The 23,166-nt window shown below is 36.1% G+C and overlaps 1 protein-coding gene across 2 annotated transcripts in view; it reads right to left on the bottom strand.

The window, feature by feature from the left end:
* Nucleotides 1-314: 314 nt before the first annotated feature.
* TMEM38B (transmembrane protein 38B) overlaps nucleotides 315-23,166 on the bottom strand; it is a 65,511-nt gene continuing 42,659 nt past the window's right edge. The window contains exons 5-6 of one of the 2 annotated variants that reach the window (XM_040241145.1): nucleotides 19,148-19,265; nucleotides 315-1,901 (exon numbers count right to left, since the gene is read on the bottom strand). In XM_040241145.1, the coding sequence (XP_040097079.1) occupies nucleotides 1,686-1,901; nucleotides 19,148-19,265 (334 nt within the window). In that variant the 3' untranslated portion in view covers nucleotides 315-1,685. Of the gene's footprint in view, nucleotides 1,902-16,874; nucleotides 17,319-19,147; nucleotides 19,266-23,166 lie in introns of those variants that run through there. The other variant, XM_040241153.1, reaches the window with a different exon arrangement.

Below are 23,166 nucleotides of genomic sequence, written 5' to 3'. Positions count from 1 at the left end.
TCCATTGGTACTAAATAATTTATTGCAATAAGTTTATCTTTAATACAAGTATAATAAAATTCCTGCCATTTCAATTACAGTTAAACCCAAACTTCAAAACTAAGCCAGTAATTAGCAACATTTTAATTCTGAAAAGTTTTTAACTATAAAAGTATCAAATATAATATAGAACCCCTTAAATATTTAATGACTTTTGTCAGAATATTAAAAAATTAACTTCTGATAATTCCAAAGCTATCAAAGGTCCTCACCCCTCAAAAAAAAATCCTTTCTTAGCAAGTAAAAGTATAGTACCTGCTAGTGTTTGTATTTACTTTTTATTTTAAAAACCAAGACTTCCAAATTGAATATGATTTGAATATTTCTATGTCATCCAAAAATGCCTGATACATACTAACTCTATGCAGGCTAATGGTCTTAGCAGAAGTAATCATGTCAGTCACAGAGTTTTTAAAATTATAACTGGAATTTTAAACTATAAAATAAAGAAAGTTTAACATTATTTAATAACTTTTATACTTATTGTTATATTATTATAATTATTTTTGCCAGTAAGGTACAAAATGTAACGTCATCATTCTTTACTCAAGTAGACTACTACCATACAAGATTTTAGTTTGTTTCTTCTTAATTAGCTGGTTGTTGTCAAATGCCCCAGGACAATTCGCATTAGAGCTGAGTATTTACACGTTAAGGGTAACTAGTTTTAATGTAAAATAAGATTAGTAATATATGTACGTGTACATTAAAACATAACAAACATAGGTAAAACAAGTCAGAGACATTCAGCTAGAAAACTGAGAAGTACTCATAAGGAAGGAAACATTAGGGTAAATTTTTTTAATTTAAATAATCCTTAAGAATATACGAAATGCTCCGAAGAATTTCTCCCACAGTTAAATGTGTTTTAAGGACAGAGAAAAAAATTAGCTCCTCAAAACTTACAAAGCAAAACATGGGTTTGGTAACTTATTAAAAATTATGCCCCTGATTTTCTTTTGAGAAAAAAGAAATAGTACAAACAAGGGCATGAAACACACTTAATATTAAGACTAATAATGTTCTATTCTCACTGAAAAATGCTAGGAGAAAACAATTAAATTTCAGATATTTCCATTTAATGTGGGAAAAAAATACAATGTTCATTTCTGAGATATAAACTAGTAATTTATTTTCATTCATAATATAAAGTGATTTAGTAAAGTTTACTCTTCCCAGTACTCAAAATTAAACAAGAACTGTTTTTCATATCTAGGAATTATAATGGTAATGTGAAATGAAAGTTTAATTTTGCTGAACTAAAGCTCAAATAGATTCAAATAAAAATTTATGAAAATATCTAAACAATAAGAATTTAATTTTTGTTATTTTACAATGACAATAGGTTTACTTTTTCTAACATTTTTTAAAAATCCAGCCTTGTTTTATCCATATAAAACTTTTAAAAATCACAATAGAATCTTTTATATATAACTTAGAAAAACAATTTCACATGATATACTCATAACACTCAGGAAATTACAATCCAGGAAGGGACAGTCTCCCTGAAACAGAAAGTTCTTTCTTTTTGTCACCTCCAATCCTTATAATCTTTATTTACATCATTTACAAGAAATATGTATCACAATCTGACAGGTAGATAAGAAAAAGAAAATTTTTTGCTTTCTAAAGCTCATCAAGTGAATTTACTCAGTCTTCTTACTATGTTTCTTTTTAACTTTATCTGAAGCATTAGCTACAGGTTTTGAGGTAGATGAACCAGTACCATTGAAAGATGATTTTGTTTCACTTTTCTTTTCACATGGTGAAAACTGCTGCTGCCAGCCAAACAGCATCCGACTCAATGTATCTTCAAAACAAGCAAAAGGCATAAGAGCAGTCTCTGTAATCATCATGGTTATCTGAAAAAAAAAGTTCAATTTCAAATTTAAATACAAATGTTTTCTGTTTCCCAAAACTGAGAGGAGAAAGTGAAAAGAGGGAAAGAGTCAAAACACATTTTTTTATTGAGGTATAACTGCCATTAACAATATACTAGTTTCAGGAATACAACACAATGGTTCAATATTTATATATAAAGTGAAATCACCACCACAGCAAGTCTAGGTAACATTCCTCATCATGCACAGTTATATAACAATTTTTTTATGTGATGAGAACTTTTAAGAGCTACTCTCTTAATGACTTTCAAATATTACAACAGTTACCACGCTATACATTACGCACTTGATGACTTATTTGTTTATAACTGAAAGTTTGGCCCTTGTGACCCCCTTTAACCTATTTCACCAAGCCTCACCACCCCTACCCCCCACCTTCTGCCAACAACCAATGGCAATCCACTCCAGTACTACTGCCTGGAAAATCCCATGGACAGAGAAGCCTGGTAGGCTACAGTCCATGGTGTCGGAAAGAGTCGGACACAACAGTGAGACTTCACTCACTCACTCACTCACTCAATCTGTTGTCTGTATCTATGAGCTTGGATTTTTTAAAATTTTAGATTCCACATATAAATAAAATCATAGTGTATTTGTCTTTGTCTCATTTTTTCACCTGGCACGATGCCCACTTATGATGTTAGCTGTGGGCTTGCCATATATAACCTCTATTATGCTGAGGTACATTCCCTCTATACCCAGTTTTTTATTGTAAGTGGATGTTGAATTCTGTCAAATGCTTTTACTGCCTCTATTGAGATAATTATATGATTTTTATCCTTCATTTTGTTAATGTGATATATCGATTCATTTGCAGATGATGAACCATTCTTGCATCCCTGGAATTAATCCCACTTGATCACAGTGTATAATTTTTTTAATGTATTGTTCAACCTGGTCTGCTAATATTTTGTTGGTTTTTGCATCTATGCTCTTCAGGGATATTGCCCTGTAATTTTCTTTTCTTGCGGGATCCTTGTCTGATTTTGGTTTCAGGGTAATGTTGACCTTGTAAAATGAGTTTGGATGCATTCCATCATTTTTTTATTTTTGGAAGAGTTTCAGAAGGATTGGTATTAATTCTTTTAATGTCTGGTAGAATTCACCAGCAAAACTCTCTGGTCTTGGACTTTTGTTGGGAGATTTCTGATACAATCTCCTTACTAGTAATTGGTCTGTTCAGATTTTCTTTTTCTTTGTGATTCAGTCTTGGTAGGTCATATGTTTCTAGAAATATATCCATTTCTTCCAGCTTGTCCACTTTGTTGGCATGGAAGTGCACACAGTAGTTTTTTACAATCCCTTGTATTTTTGTGGTATCAGTTGTAATGCCCTCTTTCGTTTCTAACTGAGTCCGTTTGAGTTCTCTCTTCTGCTTTCTTGGTGAGTCTAACTAAAAGTTTGTTCATCTTGTTTATCTTTTCAAAGAACTGTCTCTTACTCTGATCTCTTCTATTGTCCTCTCAGCTTGTATTTCATTTATTTCCACTCTATGTTACTTCCTTGCTTCCATTACCTTTGGGCTTCATTTGTTCTTCTTTTTCTACTTCCTTTAGGTATAAAGTTAGGTTATTTGAGATTTTTCTCATTTCTTGAGGTAGGCATTTATCACTATGAACTTTCCTCTTAAAACTGCTTTTGCTACATCCTGTAAGATTCGTATGTTGTATTTCTACTTGTTTCAAGGTACTTTTTAAAAAAAATTTTCTTCACTGATTTCTTCATTGACTCACTGGTTGTTCTATAGTATTATGTTTAATTCCCACGTGAATGCTTGCGTGCTAAGGCTTCAGTCGTGTCCTACTCTTTGCAACCCTACTTACTGTCATTTAGTTAACTGTCTTCTGTCTGTTTTGTGGTTCCTCTCTGGTATTTTCATTCCTTGCTCTCTTCTCTTACTGCTTGATGACTTTCTTTAGAATGCTTACTTTCTCATCATCTTTTGTGTATTTATCATGAGACTTTCATATAGCAACTTACATAAATAAGTCTACTTTAAGTTGACAACAACTTAAATGCATTTTAAAGCTTTATATTGTTACTCTTCCCCTCAATGTTTTTTATGTTTTTGATATTATATTTTACATCCTTTTATCTTGTATGTATTCCCTCATTGTTGTAGTTATGGTTCTACTACTTTTATTTTTTAAGATTCATGCTAGCTTTATAAGTGATTAAGCTACTACCCTTCCTATATATTTATTATTCTTTACCAGTGAGATTCATATTTTCATGTTTTGTTCTTACTAATTAGCATCCTTTTCTTTCAGCTTAAAGAAGTCCCTTTAACACTTCTTGTAAGGCCAACTACTCCTTTAGCTTTTGCTTGTCTGGCAAAAATCTTTAACTCTCCCTTAATTTTTAATGTAACTCTGCCAGGTAGAGTCATCTAGACTGGAATTTTTTTCCCCTCAGTAATTTGAATATATCTTGCTACCCGCTTCTGGCCTGCAAAGTTTCTGCTGGAAAAAATCTGCTCATAGTCTTATGGGGGTTTATTTACACATAACACATTGTTTTTCTCTTGTTGCTTTAAAGAATCTCTCTTTTGCCTTAAACTGTTGACATTTTAATTATAATGCTCACTTCCCTGGTGGTCCACTGGAAGTGGTGGTCCACTGCAGAATCTGCCTGCAAATGCAGGGGACACAGTTTTCAATCCGTGGTCCAGGAAGATCCCACATGCAAGCTAAGAACAACCAAGATTGGTCCACAACTAAGCCCATGTGTCACAAAATAATGAAGCCAGCATGCTCTAGGGCCTGTGCTCCACAAGAGAAGCCATCTCAAAGAGAAGCCCACACACTGCAATCAAGAGCAGCCCCCACTCGCCACAACCAGAGAAAGCCTGCGCACAGCAATGAAGACCCAGTGCAACCATAAATCAATTAATATTTTTAAAAAGAATCTTTAATGTGTCTTGGTGTAGGTCTCTTTGGGGTCCTCTTATGTGGAACTCTCTGGGCTTCCTGGTTCTGCATGTCTGTTTCCTTTCCCAAATTAGGGAAGTTTTCAGGCATTATTTCTTCAAATAATTTTTCTGCCCCTTCCTCTCTCCTATCTCCTTCTGGGAGCCCTGTTACGTGAATATAAGTCCTTCTGAGATTGTCCCATAAATTCCCTGTTATCTTCACTTTTTTTGTTCTCCTTCCTTTCTGCAGCTCTCAAGGGGTGAGGTCTACTGCCTGGTCTTTAAGTTCACTTATCCTTTTTGCTTCCATCTGGTCTGCTCTTGTACCCCTGTAGTAAATGTCTTAGTTCAGTTGTTATAGTCTTCAGCTCTGTAACTCTAGTACTTTCTTGAATTTCCTATTTTCTACATTGAAGTTCTGTGTTCAAAATGCATTCTTAATTTAATCCTCAGGAGAAGCAAATTAAGCTCGATTCTAGGAAAAAAAAAAATCTGTTCTCTATAACTTTACACTTAACTAATGGAAAAGAACACAATTCCTTAACAATAATAAAAGATACCACATTCTGAGTGCCAATGAGCAGCATAAACAAACAAACAAAATACATTTAGTAACAAAAGGAAATAAGACAAAATATCATTTACAACCTACACCAAATGGCCAATAATAGCTATTACTACTATGCACTTAACACGTGCTAGAGCTGTGTGATAATGTGTTTGTGTTACTTTATTCTCGTTAAATGTAATCCAAAAACTACTCTATCATTACTCTCATCATAAAGATGTAGAACTCAGGTTCTGACATGTTAAGTAACTTGTTCAAAGTCACAGAGCTAATAAGTGGTAAAGTAGTTTGGAACACTCAGATTTTGACTTCAATCACTAAATATCCTGCAGTCTACCCCTATCTAAAGTCACAGTCTTCCAGTAAAGTATAGAATAGTGCCAGAAGGAGGGAATGTACTAAGTCTTTAGTGAAGTGAAGTCACTCAGTCGTGTCCGACTCTTTGTGACCCCATGGACTGTAGCCTATCAGGCGCCTCAGGCCATGGGATTTTCCAGGCAAGAGTGCTAGAGTGGATTGCCATTTCCTTCATCAGGGGAACTTCCCGACCCAGGAATTGAACCCAGGTTTCCCGCACTGCCAGCAGACGCTTTACCGTCTGAGCCACCAGGGAGCCATCCAAAATTTCCCATATATAAACTGAGATAGTGGGAGGTAGGAGAGGTACCAACCTATTATCTGGCAAAATATATAATGTTCAGAGATATTTAGATTTGCTCAAGAAATTATCCTGGTACCAAAATGAATCTGGGAGAACTTTACAATTCAGAAAGGTTCCCAAAAGTCTATGAATTTTCAAGAGTCAATTCCTCCAGCAGATCGCAGATAATGAATTCAAACTAGGTATTTTTTGGAATTAAATATTCACAAGAGGTACCTACATAATCAGCTTTCTTAAGGACAATGGAATCAAGAGTAAATTCCTAGTATCTGCAATATAGCTTAGGTAGTGGGGAGCTGGAGACAAAGTAGGTGTCTATTACAAGAAGAATGTATAAGTAAAATAAACACTGTATAATTGTTAAAAGTAATAAATAATAAAGTCATATGGAAAAATTCTTAAGATATATTGTTAGATGAAAATGCAACAAAGAACAAAAGCTCTAATGTACTAGCATTGATATTAATTTAAAAATGCACACACACATAGCACTGTGAATGTACTAAATGCCACTGAATTGTATAACTTTAAATAACTGAATTTGCTATGCCACTTTGACCTCAGTAAAAATAAACAAATAAAAAATGAACACTTTCACTGCATGTACATAAACTACAGACCAACCACGACTAAAAAGCTTATATCAGACTAGCATCCCAACAGAATCAATATAAAAGACACAAATACATAAAACAACTGTTAAAAGGCACCGGAGTACAACCAATACAGGTATAACCTGGTGGGATTATGATCCCTAAAAGGAAGGAAGTTGAACAAAATGAACTTCACATTTATCTTGGCATTTTCTTTAAAGGAGAGAACAACAGCTGGGAGGCCAAAGAGCTGAGCAGCCTGCTGCTTGATGCTAGGAAGACAGGTTGGAGTTCAAAGTCAGGCAAGATGGAGCTCCCCAGGGGTACAACTCAGGCTTAAACTGAGATCCCCAAAAGGATCCCATTCTAGAAAGGCAAATCTGAACTACAATAGCACTAACAAAGCCTAAAACCAACAGGCTTTGTGCATTAAACTTGGCTGCCAAAAGAATGTTGAGTGTAATCCCCGACCTCAAAGATCTTACAGACTAGTCAGACAGGTAAGTAAATCAGTAATAATACAATGGCAATGGAGTAAGCACAATAATAGACACTTGGCCAGAAATGTTAAGAAATGAATTTGGAAGTCATTACGATACAACTAAAAGGTAAGGGCATAAATATGAACGTGATCACCTAGAGAGAATATACAATGAGAAGAGTCCAAATACAATGTTAACATCCGAGTATGTGTCATTACTGGTTAAGATCCAAGAAGAATTTCTTTAGATAAAATTATTCTTTAGAATAAACAGTTACAATGACATGTACTACCATAATTATTCTGGTCATAGCTTGACTTCATGGACTGTCAACAAAATACAAAAGAACTCAGATCAAACAAGGGTCCACTGTCTGGAAAACAGCAATGTATTTAAAATCCAGTAAAGAAGAGTGTCAGGAACTAAAGTAATTCCTGAGAATGTGGACTATAGTTAAGTATTTTTCAAAGTCAAGTTTTAATAGAATTTCCACTCCCAGTAGACTCATCACTCAGCTGAGGAATACTGTTGACATCAGAAATTACTGCTGTGATAGACTTATGAGGTTCATGGACAGATTTCTGTGAATTCAGCCTCTTCTTAGGGCTTGATTCAGCAAGGTGACACAAATATAATGGTGACAAATGAAATGAACCCTTATTCTTCTACAAATAAAACATAAAACTCTCCCTACTCAGCAAGTTATTAAAAGAAAAAGCATATTACCTAAATTAAATAGCATTTGACTTCACAGTCTCTAACTTTAAAAGGGAAGGAAATGAAAGAGTCTAAAAACTTTAAAGATACTCTGATATTTAAACACATTCTAGAACATAACTTAATTCCAGTAAAGAAATTGTTTGAAGCTCTTCCACATTCTTTATATCCCATATTGTTATCATTTCAAAATATGCCCAGAAAAATGTGATCTAAAATATAAGTTCCTCAAAGGCACAAATAGGACTCATATACTTTTATATCCTCTATAGTGCATAGCAATAAGAATAGCATACAATGAATAAACACAATTTCTACATCACATGCATAATTCAAGGTGAAGGTGAAGTCGCTCAGTCGTGTCCGACTCTTTGCGACCCCGTGGACTGTAACCTACTAGGCTTCTCCGTCCATAGGATTCTCCAGGCAAGAATACTGGAGTGGATTGCCGTTTCCTTCTCTAGGGGATCTTCCCGACCCAGGGATTGAACCCGGGTCTCCCACATTGGAGGCAGACGCTTTAACCTCTGAGCCACCAGGGAAGCCAAGACTATTATAATACATCTGTATAAGCAAAATTTGCAAAATTAATCTTTCTCTCCACCCAGAACACACTTCTTCCTGTCTCCATCTGCCCAAATTCAAAAATCTTTTACAGTATAACTGCAAGGTGTCTATTCCATTAAACATTCTCCAACACCCTCTAATGAAAATCATGTTGCCCTATAATAAGCTTCTAGAATATGGTACATTCAACCAGGTTTTCTGGTCACTCTATACTTCATCTTTGGTGGTATCATTCACTCAGACGCTAATAATTATTAACCTGAACAACTGTCAAATCTTCAGATCCTCATTTTTATAAATCTCTTCAGTAAGCTGGACAAGCAAACTGTTCATCTGGTAGTATAGCCTTAGATAAATAAGTGACTATGCCAAAGTCTCTGACTGTGTGGATCACAAAAAACTGTGGAAAATTCTAAAAGAGATGGGAATACCAGACCACCTGATCTGCCTCTTGAGAAACCTATATGCAGGTCAGGAAGCAACAGTTAGAACTGGACATGGAACAACAGACTGGTTCCAAATAGGAAAAGGAGTATGTCAAGGCTGTTTACTGTCACCCGTTTATTTAACTTCTATGCAGAGTACATCATGAGAAACGCTGGGCTGGAAGAAGCACAAGCTGGGATCAAGATTGCCAGAAGAAATATCAATAACCTCAGATATGCAGATGACACCACCCTTATGGCAGAAAGTGAAGAGGAACTAAAAAGCCTCTTGATGAAAGTGAAAGAGGAGTGAAAAGGTTGGCTTAAAGCTCAACATTCAGAAAATGAAGATGATGGCATCTGGTCCCATCACTTCATGGGAAATAGATGGGGAAACAGTGGCTGACTTTATTTTGGGGGGCTCCAAAATCACTGCAGATGGTGATTGCAGCTATGAAATTAAAAGACGCTTACTCCTTGGAAGGAAAGTTATAACCAACTTAGACAGCATATTAAAAAACAGAGACATTACTTTTCCAACAAAGGCCCATCTAGTCAAGGCTATGGTTTTTCCAATTGTCATGTATGGATGTGAGAGTTGGACTGTGAAGAAAGCTGAGCGCCGAAGAATTGATGCTTTTGAACTGTGGTGTTGGAGAAGACTCTTGAGAGTCCCTTGGTCTGCAAGGAGATCAGTCCTGGGTGTTCACTGGAAGGACTGAGGTTGAAGCTGAAACTCCAATAGTTTGGCTACCTCACGTGAAGAGCTGACTTATTGGAAAAGACCCTGACGCTGGGAGTGATTGGGGGCAGGAGGAGAAGGAGACCACAGAGGATGAGATGGCTCATGGCATCACCGACTTGATGGACGTGAGTTTGGGTAAACTCCATGAGTTGGTGATGGACACGGAGGCCTGGTGTGCTGTGATTCATGGGGTCGCAGAGAGTCGGACACGACTCTGACTCTCTGAGTGACTGAACTGAATTAAATAGAGAGAGACCACCTATGAAAGAACATTTTGGCCATTTATCAGTCGGTCAACAAATACATATTAAAAATCTACTATAGGCACCAGACACAATGCTAGGGATACAGTTATGAATAAAACAAACTTGGCCCCTACTCTCATGAAGTTTAAAAGCATAGTGCTTTGTATTTCTTTTTAGACAATAACATCTTGAAGAAAGAGTCTTTGTCTTAGTAAAAGTTTATGTGTCCATTTGTATCCCCCAAAGAGCTTAATACCACTGTCTCTCATTCATGTATTCAACAATACTATACTATCTCAATAGCAAGTAATTAAGTGTTAGTCACACAGCCATGTCCAATTCTTTGTGACCCCATGGACTACAGCCCACCAGTCTTCTCTGTCCATGGAATTCTTCAGGCAAGAATACTGGAATGGGTTGCCATTTCCTTCTCCAGGGGCTGTGACTAACCTGAAGACACCTCTCAAAAGCATTCAGCATAACTGACCGTCCCTTTAATACCATCTCCTGGTTTTCAGCAGCTTCTTTCCAATTTCTCACTCTGGATCTTCTTTCTCTAAATATTAGAAAATCTCATGACTCTGTTCTTTCTCCTGTCTCTAGCCTTTGTCCATATGTAATGTAACTGCCTTCCTAAGATAATATATAAACCAAATACAATCTTAGTAAAAATATCAACAAATTCCATTATGGTGTTAGACAAACTACCATTAAAAGTTCATATCAATATGCCAAAAAAGCTGGCAAAAAAAAACTGAAAATAAATAAACATGCCAGAATATCCAGAAAAGATTGAAAAAGTGCCTGGTTCTCTTTGTAAATAGGATACATAGAGATGATACCACCCTTATGGCAGAAAACAAAGAAGAACTAAAGAGCCTCTTGAAAGTGAAAGAGGAGAGTCAAAGAGTTGGCTTAAAGCTCAACATTCAGAAAACTAAGATCATGGCATTTGGTCCCATCACTTCATGGGAAATAGATGAGGAAACAGCAGAAACAGTGACAGACTTCATTTTGGGGGGCTCCAAGATCCCTGCAGATGGTGATTGCAGCCATGAAATTAAAAGACGCTTACTCCTTATGACCAACCTAGACAGCATATTAAAAAGCAGAGACCTTTGCCAACAAAGGTCCATCTAGGCAAGGCTATGGTTTTTCCAGTAGTCATGTATGGATGTGAAAGTTGGACTATAAAGAAAGCTGAGCGCAGAAGAATTGATGCTTTTGAACTGTGGTGTTTGAGAAGACTCTTGAGAGTCCCTTGGACTGCAAGGAGATCCAACCAGTCCATCCTAAAGGAGACCAGTCCTGGGTGTTTATTGAAAGGACTGCTGTTAAAGCTAAAACTCCAATACTTTGGCCACCTGATGCGAAGAGCTGACTCATTTGAAAAGACCATGATGCTGGGAAAGATTGAGGGCAGGAGGAGAAGGGGACGACAGAGGATGAGATGGTTGGATGGCATCACTGACTCAATGGACATGAGTTTGGGTAGACTGCAGCAGTTGGTGATGGACAAGGAGGCCTGGTGGGCTGCGGTTCATAGGGTCGCAAAGAGTCAAACACGACTGAGCAACTGAACTGAACTGAATAACCTATAAGGGAAAAGAATCTGAAAAAGAATAATATGTGTGTGTGTGTGTATATATATATGTGTATATGTGTGTGTATATATGTGTATATTTATATATATATATATATAAATCACTCTGTTGTACATCTAAAAAATGAAGACAACACTGTAAGTCAATTATACATCAATAAAACTTAAAAAAGCAGAAAACAAGGAAGCAAAGGCCAGATTTTTCAAACATACTGATGAAACTAATAAACCTCTAGTTAGACCAATTTGAAACGAGAGATAAAAGACACAAATGATCAATACCAGAAATGAAACTGGAGACATCACTATAGACACAAAAAGGATAACAAAGAACTTCTATTAACAATTTCATATTAACAAAATCAAGTTTAAATGGCACTTCATGTTGATGTATGGCAAAACCAATACGGTACTGTAAAGTTTAAAAAAAAAAAAGATTCTTTCTCAACAATTAATATTCTTAATACAAACATCCAATAAACACAATAAATATTTTCAAAATGTAAGAAAAAGAAAGAAATGAGTGAAAAGTACAACTTACCAAAATGAACACAAATAAAATAGATAATGTGAACTGTCCTATATCAAATGCCTAAAATAATGCCAAATCTACCTAAACTCTTTCAGAGAGTAAAGAATTGAACATTTCTCAACCTATTTAATAAGCTTAGTCTTATGATGATACAAAACCATACAGATTACAAAGAAAATATATTTCATGAACACAATGGAAAAAAATATACTTGAAAAATATTAACAAATTGAATCTGGCAATGCACAAAAAAGATACATCATGACAAAGTGGGGTTTATGACAGAAATGAAAGGTTTATACAATATTTAAAAAAATAAATCAGTATAATCCACTCTATTAACAGAACCAAACAAAAAGTCTGGAGCTGAAGAACACACTAAATGAGACAGAAGAATGCATTAGAAAGCACTGGAAATAGAGCAAATCATGAGGAAGAGAGAATTAGTGAGCTTGAAGATAAAAATCTAGAAATGACAGAAGTAGAAGAGGAAAGAGACTCAAGATATTTTAAAAATAGGAAAACTCTATGAGAGATCTGACTCTTAGCAAGGGCAACATTAGGGTAATCGTTAATCCAGAAAGAAAAGAGAGGAAGAAGGGAGCAACTTATCTTTTTTTAAAAAAATTAATAGTTGAGAACTTTCAAAAGTTGGAGAAAGAGGTGGATATTCAAATCCATAAAAAAAATCCAACTACCTCAATGCTAAAACACCTTCTCAAAGACATATTATATTAAAATTGTCAAAAGTCAGTCAAAGAAAGAATTTTTAAAAAAGAATAGTAACCTATAAAGGAACCCTCATTAGGCTATCAGTAGATTTCTCAGCAGAAACTATAGTCCAGGAGGAAGTAAACTGACATTCTCAAAATACTGAAAGGTAAAAACTGTCAGCCAAGAATACTCTATCCAGCAAAGTTATTTGGTTTTGTTTGTTCCCAGGGAAAAACATGGGAGAGTTTAACACTAGAGCTGCTTTACAAGAAATTTAAGAAATAAAAAGGTAAAAAAGCACACAATATTTTCAGTAAGGTAAGAAACAGAATCAGAAAATTGCAACTCAATACCAAAATACTTTTTTTTTAATTTAATATAGCATTGAGGTTAAAGGGCAGAGGAGAAGAAAAGTAACTACAGCTATTACAATATGGTAACAAATTCACAACATAAAATGGAAATCTGAGATGACAAAAACACAAAAGGAGAAGAAAAAAGAATAGAACTTACGTAAGTAAATGAAGATAAAATGCTATCCATGGAAAAGGATTATTTTACCTGTGACATGGTATTATCCATGATTTCATGTTAACCACAAAACATAAATCTAGAGCAAGACATGAAACAGAGAAAAAGAATAAACTGAGAAGAACATCATAGAAAACCACCAAACAAAATGGTAGACAGAAACACAAGGAAAAGAAACAATGGAGATATAGAGCAATCAAAAACAAAAGATAAAACAGCAGTACTAAGTCCTCATCTATCCACAATCACCCTAAACTTAAGTGAATTGAATTTACCAATCAAAAGACAAAGCAGCTGGATGAATTAAACAAGACCCAACTATATGTGCTCCAGAAGACTTACCTCAACTCTAAAGACAAATGTAGGCTTCAGGTGAAGGAATGAAAGATGATACTTCAGAAACAGCAGCCAAAAGAAAAACAAGTGTAGCCATACTCGTATCAGACAAACAAGACAAAGATGGACAGTATTTGATGATAAAGATGACAATGCATCAAGAAGACATTAGCAGTTATTAATATTATATATGCACCTAACATAGGAACACCAAAATATATAAAGCAATTAACAGACCTAAAGGGAGAAATTGATAGCAACACAGTAATAGTAGGGGACTCTAATACACCACTTACATCACTGGATAGATCCTCTAGACAGAAAGTCAATAAGGAAACAGAAGCCTTAAATGAAACATTAAATCAGATAGATTTGATAGATTTGCATAGAGCAGTGCATCCAAACACAGCAGAATTCATATTCTTCTCAACTGCACACAGAATTTTCTCAGGGATAGACCATATGTTGGGACACAGGTCTCAGTAAATTTAAGAAGGCTGAAATCAGATCAAGAATCTTTTTCAATCATAATGGTATAAAACTAGAAATCAACTACCAGAAGAAAATGGACAGAGTCACAAATATGTGGAGACTAAACAAGTTATTTAACAACTATGGGTCAATGAAGAAATCAAAGGAGAAATCAAAAAGTACCTGAAAATAAATGAAAATAAATATGTAATACACCAAAATCTATGGGATGATACAAAAGTGGTACTAAGAATGAATTTTATAGCACTAAAGGCCTACTTCAAGGAACAAGAAAAATCTCAAATATACAATCTAATCTTACACCAAAAGAAACTTGAAAAAGAACAACAAGTAGAAAGAAGGAAATAATAAAGATAAGAATAGAAACAAAACAGACACTCAAAAGACAACAGAAAAGATCAAACTAAGAGCTGTTTCTTTGAAAAGGCAGGCAAAGCTGACAAAGGAAGGAAAAATGAGTAAAGGACATCAACTGTATGGTGACAGATGCAAAATATATTTTTTTAATTAAAAAAAATTTTTTTTGGCTATCCTGCACAGCTGGTAAGCTCTTAGTTCCCCCACCAGGGATTGAACTCAGGCCCCAGCAGTAGAAGCACAGAGTCCTAACCACTGAACCACCAAGAATTCCCTAAAGTAAACTTTTGATGGTGAGCATACAGCTATAGAATTACAATGTACACATGAAACTTGTGTGTTATAAATCAAAATTATCTCAATTAAAGATAAATTTTTTAAATAAACATAAGCTTTCCATATGACCCAATAATTCTACTATCTACCCAAGAGAAATGAAAAAATATCTCCACACAAAGTAAACATGTTCATAGCAGCTTTATTCATAACTTAGTCAAATAATCAAAAGTTGGAAATAATCCAAAATCCATTAACAGGTAATTCAGTTCAGTTCAGTCACACAGTCGTGTCTGACTCTTTGCAAACCCATGGACTGCAGCATTCCAGGCATCCCTGTCCATCACCAACTCCTGGAGTTTACTCAAACTCAGGTCCATTGAGTCAATGATGCCATCCAACCATTTCACCCTCTATCATCTCCTTCTCCTCCCACCTTCCATCTTTCCCAGCATCAGGGTCTTTCCAAATGAGTCAACTCTTCACATCAGGTGGCCAGGAGTTTCAGCTTCAGCATCAGTCCTTCCAATGAACATTCAAGACTGATTTCCTTTAGGATGGACCACTGATCTCCTTGCTGTCCAAGGGACTCTCAAGAGTCTTCTCCAACACCACAGTTCAAAAGCATCAATTCTTCAGCACTCAGCTTTCTTCACAGTCCAACTCTCACATCCATATATGACTACTGGAAAAACCACAGCTTTGACTACACGCAGCTTTGTTGGCAAAGTAATGTCTCTGCTTTTTAACACGCTATCTAGGTTGGTCATAACCTTCCTTCCAAGGAGTAAGTGTCTTTTAATTTCATGGCTGCAGTCACCATCTGCAGTGATTTTGGAGCCCCCAAAAATAAAGTCTGTCATTGTTTCCATTGTTTCCCCATCTATTTGCCATGAAGTATGGGACCAGATGCCCTGATCTTCGTTTTCTTAATGTTGAGTTTTAAGCCAACTTTTTTACTCTCCTTAGATAAACAAATTGTGGAATATAATGCTACTTAGCAATAAAAAGGAATATGCAACAACATGGGTAAATCTCAAAAACCTGCTGAGCAAAAGAAGCCAGACACCAAAGATACATACTGTATGATTTCATCATCGGTGGTGGTTGGGATTTACTTGAGTAGAGCACAAGCAACTTATTCAAGTAATGGAAACATTCCATATCTTGGTTGTGGTGGTGGTTACAATGGTATACAAATTTACTGAAACTCTAGAATGAGTGTATTATGCAAATTATACTACAGTAAAGTTGATTTTTTTTTTAAAGGAGCTCATTCCTAAGTTTTTTGTAAATTATTCTTTGCTAAAACATTTTTTAAGAGATCCTGATAGCTGGGCTCTGTACTGTATACCTTGCAAGACTCATATAGGTTACAACCAGAAATGGAATAAACTAGTAAATTACTAATTTACAAGGTACATAAATCTCCAACTTCGTCAGATATTGCCAAACTGCTCTCCCAAGTTGTTTTTGTTTCGACTCTAAATCCCTTTAAAGTAGTTCATACTCTTTGTCTTTACTTCCTCTTATTCACCTAGTCTATTAAAAATATTTTTCTATTCTCTAACGGTCCATTCAAATTACTTTTACCAAGGTTACCAAATACCTCTTATTTTCAAAATTCAACAGCCTCTTTTCAGTTTTAATCATTATTGACCACTCCAGTCTCCTTTTGCTTTATTTCACAATTACACTATTTCACATAATGTCATACACAGAGAAACCAAAAGATATTTCATACTTCTGAAACTTTTCTCAAGTTGTCTCTGGTGGGAGAAAGTAAACTTGGCCAAAATAACCAAGTGAAGTGAAAGTTGCGCAGTTGTCTCCAACTCTTTGCAATCCCACAGATATACAGTCCATGGAATTCTCCAGACCAGAATACTGGAGTAGGTAGCCTTTCCCTTCTCCAGGGGATCTTCCCAACCCACGGATCAAACCCAGGTCTCCTGCATTGCAGGCGGATTCTTTACCAGCTGAGCCACAATGGAAGCCCAAGAATACTGGAGTGGGTAGCCTATCCCTTCTCCAGCAGATCTTCCCAATCCAGGAATTGAACCGGGGTCTCCTGCATTGAAGAGGATTCTTTACCAACTGAGCTATCAGGGAATCCCAATAGCCAAATATATCCCAATATACAAATATCCCAATAGCCAAAAAAACAAGCAAAGACAAGCCAAATATGTCATTTTTTATCTTAAAAATGTACGTGAATTTTGAATTCTGTAACATATTCATATTCAACTTTAAAACATTTAAAATAAATTAATATTGAGACTAATCAATGATACATAATGTATCATATTTATAATATGACTGTACATAATGTCAAAATATATCCCCTGGGTTATGTATAATTCTAGTCTGAGAAACATAAATGACTTACTCAAAATTGTGAAGCCTAGATTTTAACATATGTCTGTCTAGTTCCAAAGCCCATGTGCCTTCCCCATACCAAGAGTCTCAGTTGGCACAAGTTTCTTTCCTCTGAGACTTGAGTTTTAACAATCACAAAGGACTTTTGAAAGTGGGAAAAGTAGAACTAAGTCCTCCTTGAAAGAAACTGGGACCCCCTCCGCCACAAGGACAGAACATTCAAAGAATGTTCAGCTTGTTTGAGCTATGGAAGAAAGGAAAGGAGGATAAAAAGGAGGGAGGGAAAGAACTGAAGAAAAAAGAAAAACAAGAGGAGAAGAAAGGATAAATTAAACATACTTCTCTCTGAAAGGAAAAAATTAATAGATGGGACAGGGAAAATGTAACTATGTATCTGAAACATAACGAACAAGTATATATGTCAATAAAGGTAGATTCCCTATGCCTTCACAATAAAGAATATATTTACTTTTCACACATACAAATAATTACAAAATCTCATCAATAACAGAATAAAAGTGAAGTCTCAACAAATATCAAACAATAACATACAGTTATATAATAACCACATATACTGTCCACAATGCAGTTCTAAGAGAAATCATTCTCTAAAAGATTTTTTTGGGGAGGACTTCCCCACTGGTCCAATGCTTAAGACTTCACTTATATGAAATATTAGAGTAGACAAATTTACAGGCATAAAGTAGATCACTGGTTGCCTACAGTTGAGCGGAATGAGGAAAAACATGAAGGGAATGCTAATGGGTATGAGGCTTATTTGGGAGATAAAAACGTTCCAATATCGACTGTGGTAACAGCAGCACATCTCTGTGCTAAAAACCACTGAACTGAACACTTTACATGTATGAATTGTATAGTGTGTAAAATATACTTCAGTAAAGCTATTACCAAAAAAAAACCAGCTCAAAATTTAATGACCGGAAGAAAAGGGCACATATGAAGAGATTTTGCCTTAGACATCCGAAGTACAACCACCACAGATCACCTCTACTGCAGAGAATACTGGGGAAAAAAATGCTCTCTACAGTGATTTGGTTCTTTCTAAGGTATAAATTTATATACCATATTGTGTTTTCCTTCTAAGCATCTCATAGGTATGTTTTTAGCCAAAAATATCTAGGCTGACAGAGTTATCTGTAAGATTTCTCTAGGTCTAAATAATACTTTAAAAACTGTATACCAGTGAATATATAATAACTTTAAGAATAATAATTAGAATTAGTCTCATCATAAAGCTGCAAGTAAAATTCATAAGATGTGTCAGACATAGTCATAGAATAAGACATGTCATCTCCAATCCTATCAACAATCGGTACAGTGAAGATGAGCAAATCAGGGTTCAGAGATATTAAGTAACTTGCCTATTCAGTGATTAAACAAAGCTAGGATTTGAATTTAAGACCACCTGTCTCTAAAACCTATGATATCATACTATTTCCTATCTTAAAGAAGGGATAAAACATCCAATCAGGCAATAGTAATTAGAGAGATTAACCACAAATATGTACTAATATAAAAATATTAAAAGTTTAAAAGAACTTTAGAGAACATCTACGCTAAATACCTCATTTTACAAATAACACAATACTTTGCAGTCTCTGATTAGCCTTGGGCTATTTCCGCTACTCTCTAGCCTCCAACGTATTACAGTCAAAGGGTTAGTCAGTCATGTCTGACTCCTTGTGACCCCATGGACTGTAGCCTGCCAGGCTCCACTATCCATGGAGTTCTCAAGGCAAGAATACTGGAGTGGGTTGTCATTCCCTTCTCCAGGGGGTCTTTCTGACCCAGTGATCAAACCTGGGTCTCCTGCATTGCAGGCAGATGTAGTAAAAGGCTATCTGCAAATCCTTCATGATAGCATCAGCATAAATCAAATGAGGAATCATAGAAGAGCTATGTTTCACTAAGTCATGGATGTGCTGAATAAACTCCCCCAAACTGATATTTTTAGACTATCATACAAAGTAATTATTTCTGTTACTTGCCTTATGCAGAATTCTGGTTACACAAAATCTATAATACTGATTTGTTGCTACTTTGAACACCTACCTTCGTGGCCACAAGAAACACAGTAAAGAGGAACATAAGATTATGCTTTGATATTCCCAAATGCTTGGTTTGCTGGAATGTGAAGATAACTGATCCCAGCAGGGTTACCTTGGCAGGGCTGAAAATAAAACACATTTTACAGTAAGTATTAAGCATGATTTATCTCTATATTTCTCAGAGTATTCTCAAATTATTAATTAAATGAGTTATTAATAGATGTAACACAAAAACGAATTCTATAAACTTTTGGAAATGCTGAGTTATATGAAGTTATACACCCTTCTTCTCAGCATAAAGTATCAGATTTTAGAATGTTCATACATACTGTGACTTTCTGATAAAGACAGTGCTTTTCTATATGCAATATTTCTGAATTGGCCATATAACATTGTTTCAAAAGGATTCAAAAGTCCCACATTCTATAGCATGATTTGAGAAAAGCATATTAATCCTGAAAAATCTTACAGTGTTAACCAAGCTCCTTGGGTGGGATGGGGAAAGGAAAAGAAAGTCTTGATTTGCAGCAGTTCCTCATTTTCCATGGTGTAAATACCTTGTGGTATTCACAGGCAATTTGATCCAGGACCCCCCACAAATACCAAAACTCACTGATGCTCAAGTCCCTTATATAAACTGATAAGTTGCATATAATCTATGCACATCCTCCCACAAACTGTAAATAATCTCCAGAATATTTATAATACCAACATAATGTAAACACCATGTAAACAGTTGTAAATGCAATATAAATACTATGTAAACAGCTCTCAGCATATGAAAAATTCAGTTTGCTTTCAGAAACTTTCTGGAATTTTTGAAAAATATTTTTGGTCCACAGCTGGTTAATACACAAAGGCAGAAACCTTGGATATACAGGGCCAACTGTACTCCCACAGCCCACTTCAGGCTGCTGTGCATAATCACTCTCATAAAACAGCATGAGCCAGCACCAGCACGTTACTTAGCTAACTCCGGTACAAAACATTAACATTAGCCAATATCTTTAAATTTTAAAGTCTATAATAAGATATTAATCTACAAATAAGAAGTACTATTTTCATGTCATATATTTGCCACACACTTAAAGTATATCTCAGTAACATCATTTTCTAGCTATTTATGCTTACAACTAGAAAAAGACAAATAATAAACTCTCAGAAAGCCATACTGCAAAATATGACAAATGTCAAGTCCCTATTTACTAACTCTGTGAAAAATAAGTTATTTCTTTAATTAGTACAAACTAAGGATTGAGTTAGGCTGGGGTAACAGGATTTGGATCTTGCTTACCAATAACAGGGCAGCGTTCCTGTTTTAGGACAGTGGTCCACAAGCTTTTTGACTGCATCTCTAATGGTAAAAGTGTTTAAGACACTCCTTAATATATATCAATTATTTTATAATTATGTACATATACAATTATATCATAAAATATACACCAAACTGACTTTTTTAAAAGGATGAGATTTAAAAATTGTCTTAATGTCACTTTGCTACTCTGTTTCTAACAGTTCAGCTTCTGTAACAGAGTACCTCATCAAAGGCATCTCAGTATACACACACTGTATTTTGGATTGTGTCCTCTTAAAGCATAAATTCACAAGCAATGAATCGGTGGAGCAAGGATTGTGTAAACAATAAATTGGAGCAGGTGGTTGAAGCAGCATTAGGATTTAGAAGACAGTGAGATTGGTTAGGAAGATCAGAATGCATTCAGAAAATTCTTACGCTTATTAATTTCCTGTGAATCTAGTAAATAGCTATCTGCTTCCAAAATACAACGGTGGAACAGGCAAAGGATAACAGCTATACACACTGCCATTCCAAAAGGGAGAAAATGCAAAGAAGAAAGTGATCACAGACCTATGCAATTTCAAAATTCAGCAGGTCAAATTCCATTAGATTTCAAGGCGCAGGACTAACTCTCGGTGGCCTAAGGGAGTCCATCCTCTGAGTCTGTAGCTCTAATCTCTGCACTCCTGACTCTGGCTTATTCACCTGTGACTCCAGCCTATGGGTCCAGCCTCGGTTTCTAAGACCACGATTCCCACCTTAAAGCCATACTTTCTTTTCCCTGAATAGTAGCATATGTCTACAGCTAAGAAGTTTTATCATTCTGTTAACCACAGAATTTTGAGAGTCTGAATTCTTTTATTTCACCTTATCTCTGTCCTTTTCAGTCCAACCTGAAGTGATTCTGTCGATATAACATCTTCAAAAATCTTTAGGGCTTCCTATGTGTGACACATGGAGAAGGCAATGGCAAGCCACTCCAGTGTTCCTGCCTGGAGAATCTCAGGGACGGCGGAGCCTGGTGGGCTGCCGTCTATGAGTCCGCACAGAGTCGGACACGACTGAAGCGACTTAGCAGCAGCAGCAGCAGCATGTGTGACACGTGGGCTTCCCAGGTGGTAGAGTTGGTAAAGAATCTGCCTGCCATTGCAGGAGACACAAGAGACACAGGTTCAACCCCTGTGTCAGGAAGACCCCCTGGAGTAGGAAATGGCAACCCACTCCAGTATTCTTGCTGGGGAAATCCCACAGACAGAAGAGCCTGGCAGGCTACAATCCATGGAGTCACAAAGAGTCGGACACAACTCAGTGACTAAACAACACATATATATATATATTCATATATTTATGACCAAATACTTTTGCATAGTGAAGAAAGCCTTTATGGTCTTAGAGAATATGTATGTTAGAATAAACAGAATGTTGGTAGAAACAAGAACATTAGAGGTGCTGGTGAGGTCTCAGAAGGAAATGAGGAACATGATACTGGAAACTGAAAGAAAGGTAGTTATATGTGCTACAGTTTTGTGGAAAGCAGTGAACTTGGATATTTAGCCGAGATTTGGAAGCAAACTGCTGATGGTCTGAGTTGGTTTCTTCTTGCTTCTTACAATGAAGTGTGAGAGGAAAGCTTTGAATTGAGGAAATAACTGCTAAACAAAAAAAATAAGACTTGATGATTTGGGAAATTATCAGTCTATCCAGTCTGTAAAAAATGACAAAATTAGGAGAGTTATTCTTAGGAAAAGCTAGCTGTGGAGAGAAAGTTAAGGGTGTGGCTGGGCAACTTTTGGTAGTGTTAAGAGATCAGGTGTATAATTCATGGATCCATTCAGCTCTCACAGCAGAAGCCAGGAATAAAAATGAGATTATCCAGGAAAGGTATGTGGAGGATCATCTTGACTAACGGCATGGATCCCCTGTGTCATATTTGTGTGTGTGTGTGCACAGTTGCTCAGTCATGTCCAACTCTTCGTGATCCCATGGCCTGTATACATATATACACACATGGCCTTCCCTGGTGGCTCAGTGGTAAAAGAATCCACCTGCCAATGCAGGAGACACGGGTTCGATCCCTCGTTAGGAAGATCCCCTGGAGAAGGGAATGGCAACCCACTCCAGTATTCTTGCCTGGGGAATTCCATGGACAGAGAAGCCTGGCGGGCTACTGTCTATGGGAGTAGCAAAAGAGTCGGAAACAACTGACCAGCTAACACTTCCACTTTCTCACACACACACACACACAGAACTACTATTTTCCAAGTTTCACACATAAACATACATGCATATACAAAACATCATAATGGACCCCATGATTTCACTTGACAAACTGTTAATCATTCAATCATTCACATAGCATTTAATGACTATCTACTATGTGGTAGGTGCTCCAGATATAAAAGCAATCAAAAGAGAGAAAATCCTTGTACTTGGCCACTGGTATTCTTTGAAGCATGAGGGGAAGTCAAAGGGAAAGAAAAACAAACATAATGGATAAGTAAATTATAAAATATGATAAATGTTGGGTGGGGGGGAATAGAGGGAAGTGTTTCCATTTTAAGTAAGGCAGTCCTCATTGAGAAGTTAAGCTCTGAAAAACTACTTTGAGCAAAGTAGATAAGGGAGCTAGCCACCTAAGGAAAAAGATTCTAGACAGAGAGAAGTTAGTTTTAAAACAGACAACACCTGGCTTGTTCAAGGATACAGTGCAGTGAGTAAGGGAGAGA

This window comes from Oryx dammah, unplaced genomic scaffold (assembly GCF_014754425.2).
Source record: "Oryx dammah isolate SB20612 unplaced genomic scaffold, SCBI_Odam_1.1 HiC_scaffold_1, whole genome shotgun sequence".
NCBI classification, from domain to species: Eukaryota; Metazoa; Chordata; class Mammalia; order Artiodactyla; family Bovidae; genus Oryx; species Oryx dammah.
Note: the sequence above shows the minus strand (reverse complement) of the source record. Positions and strands in the feature narration are given on the sequence as shown.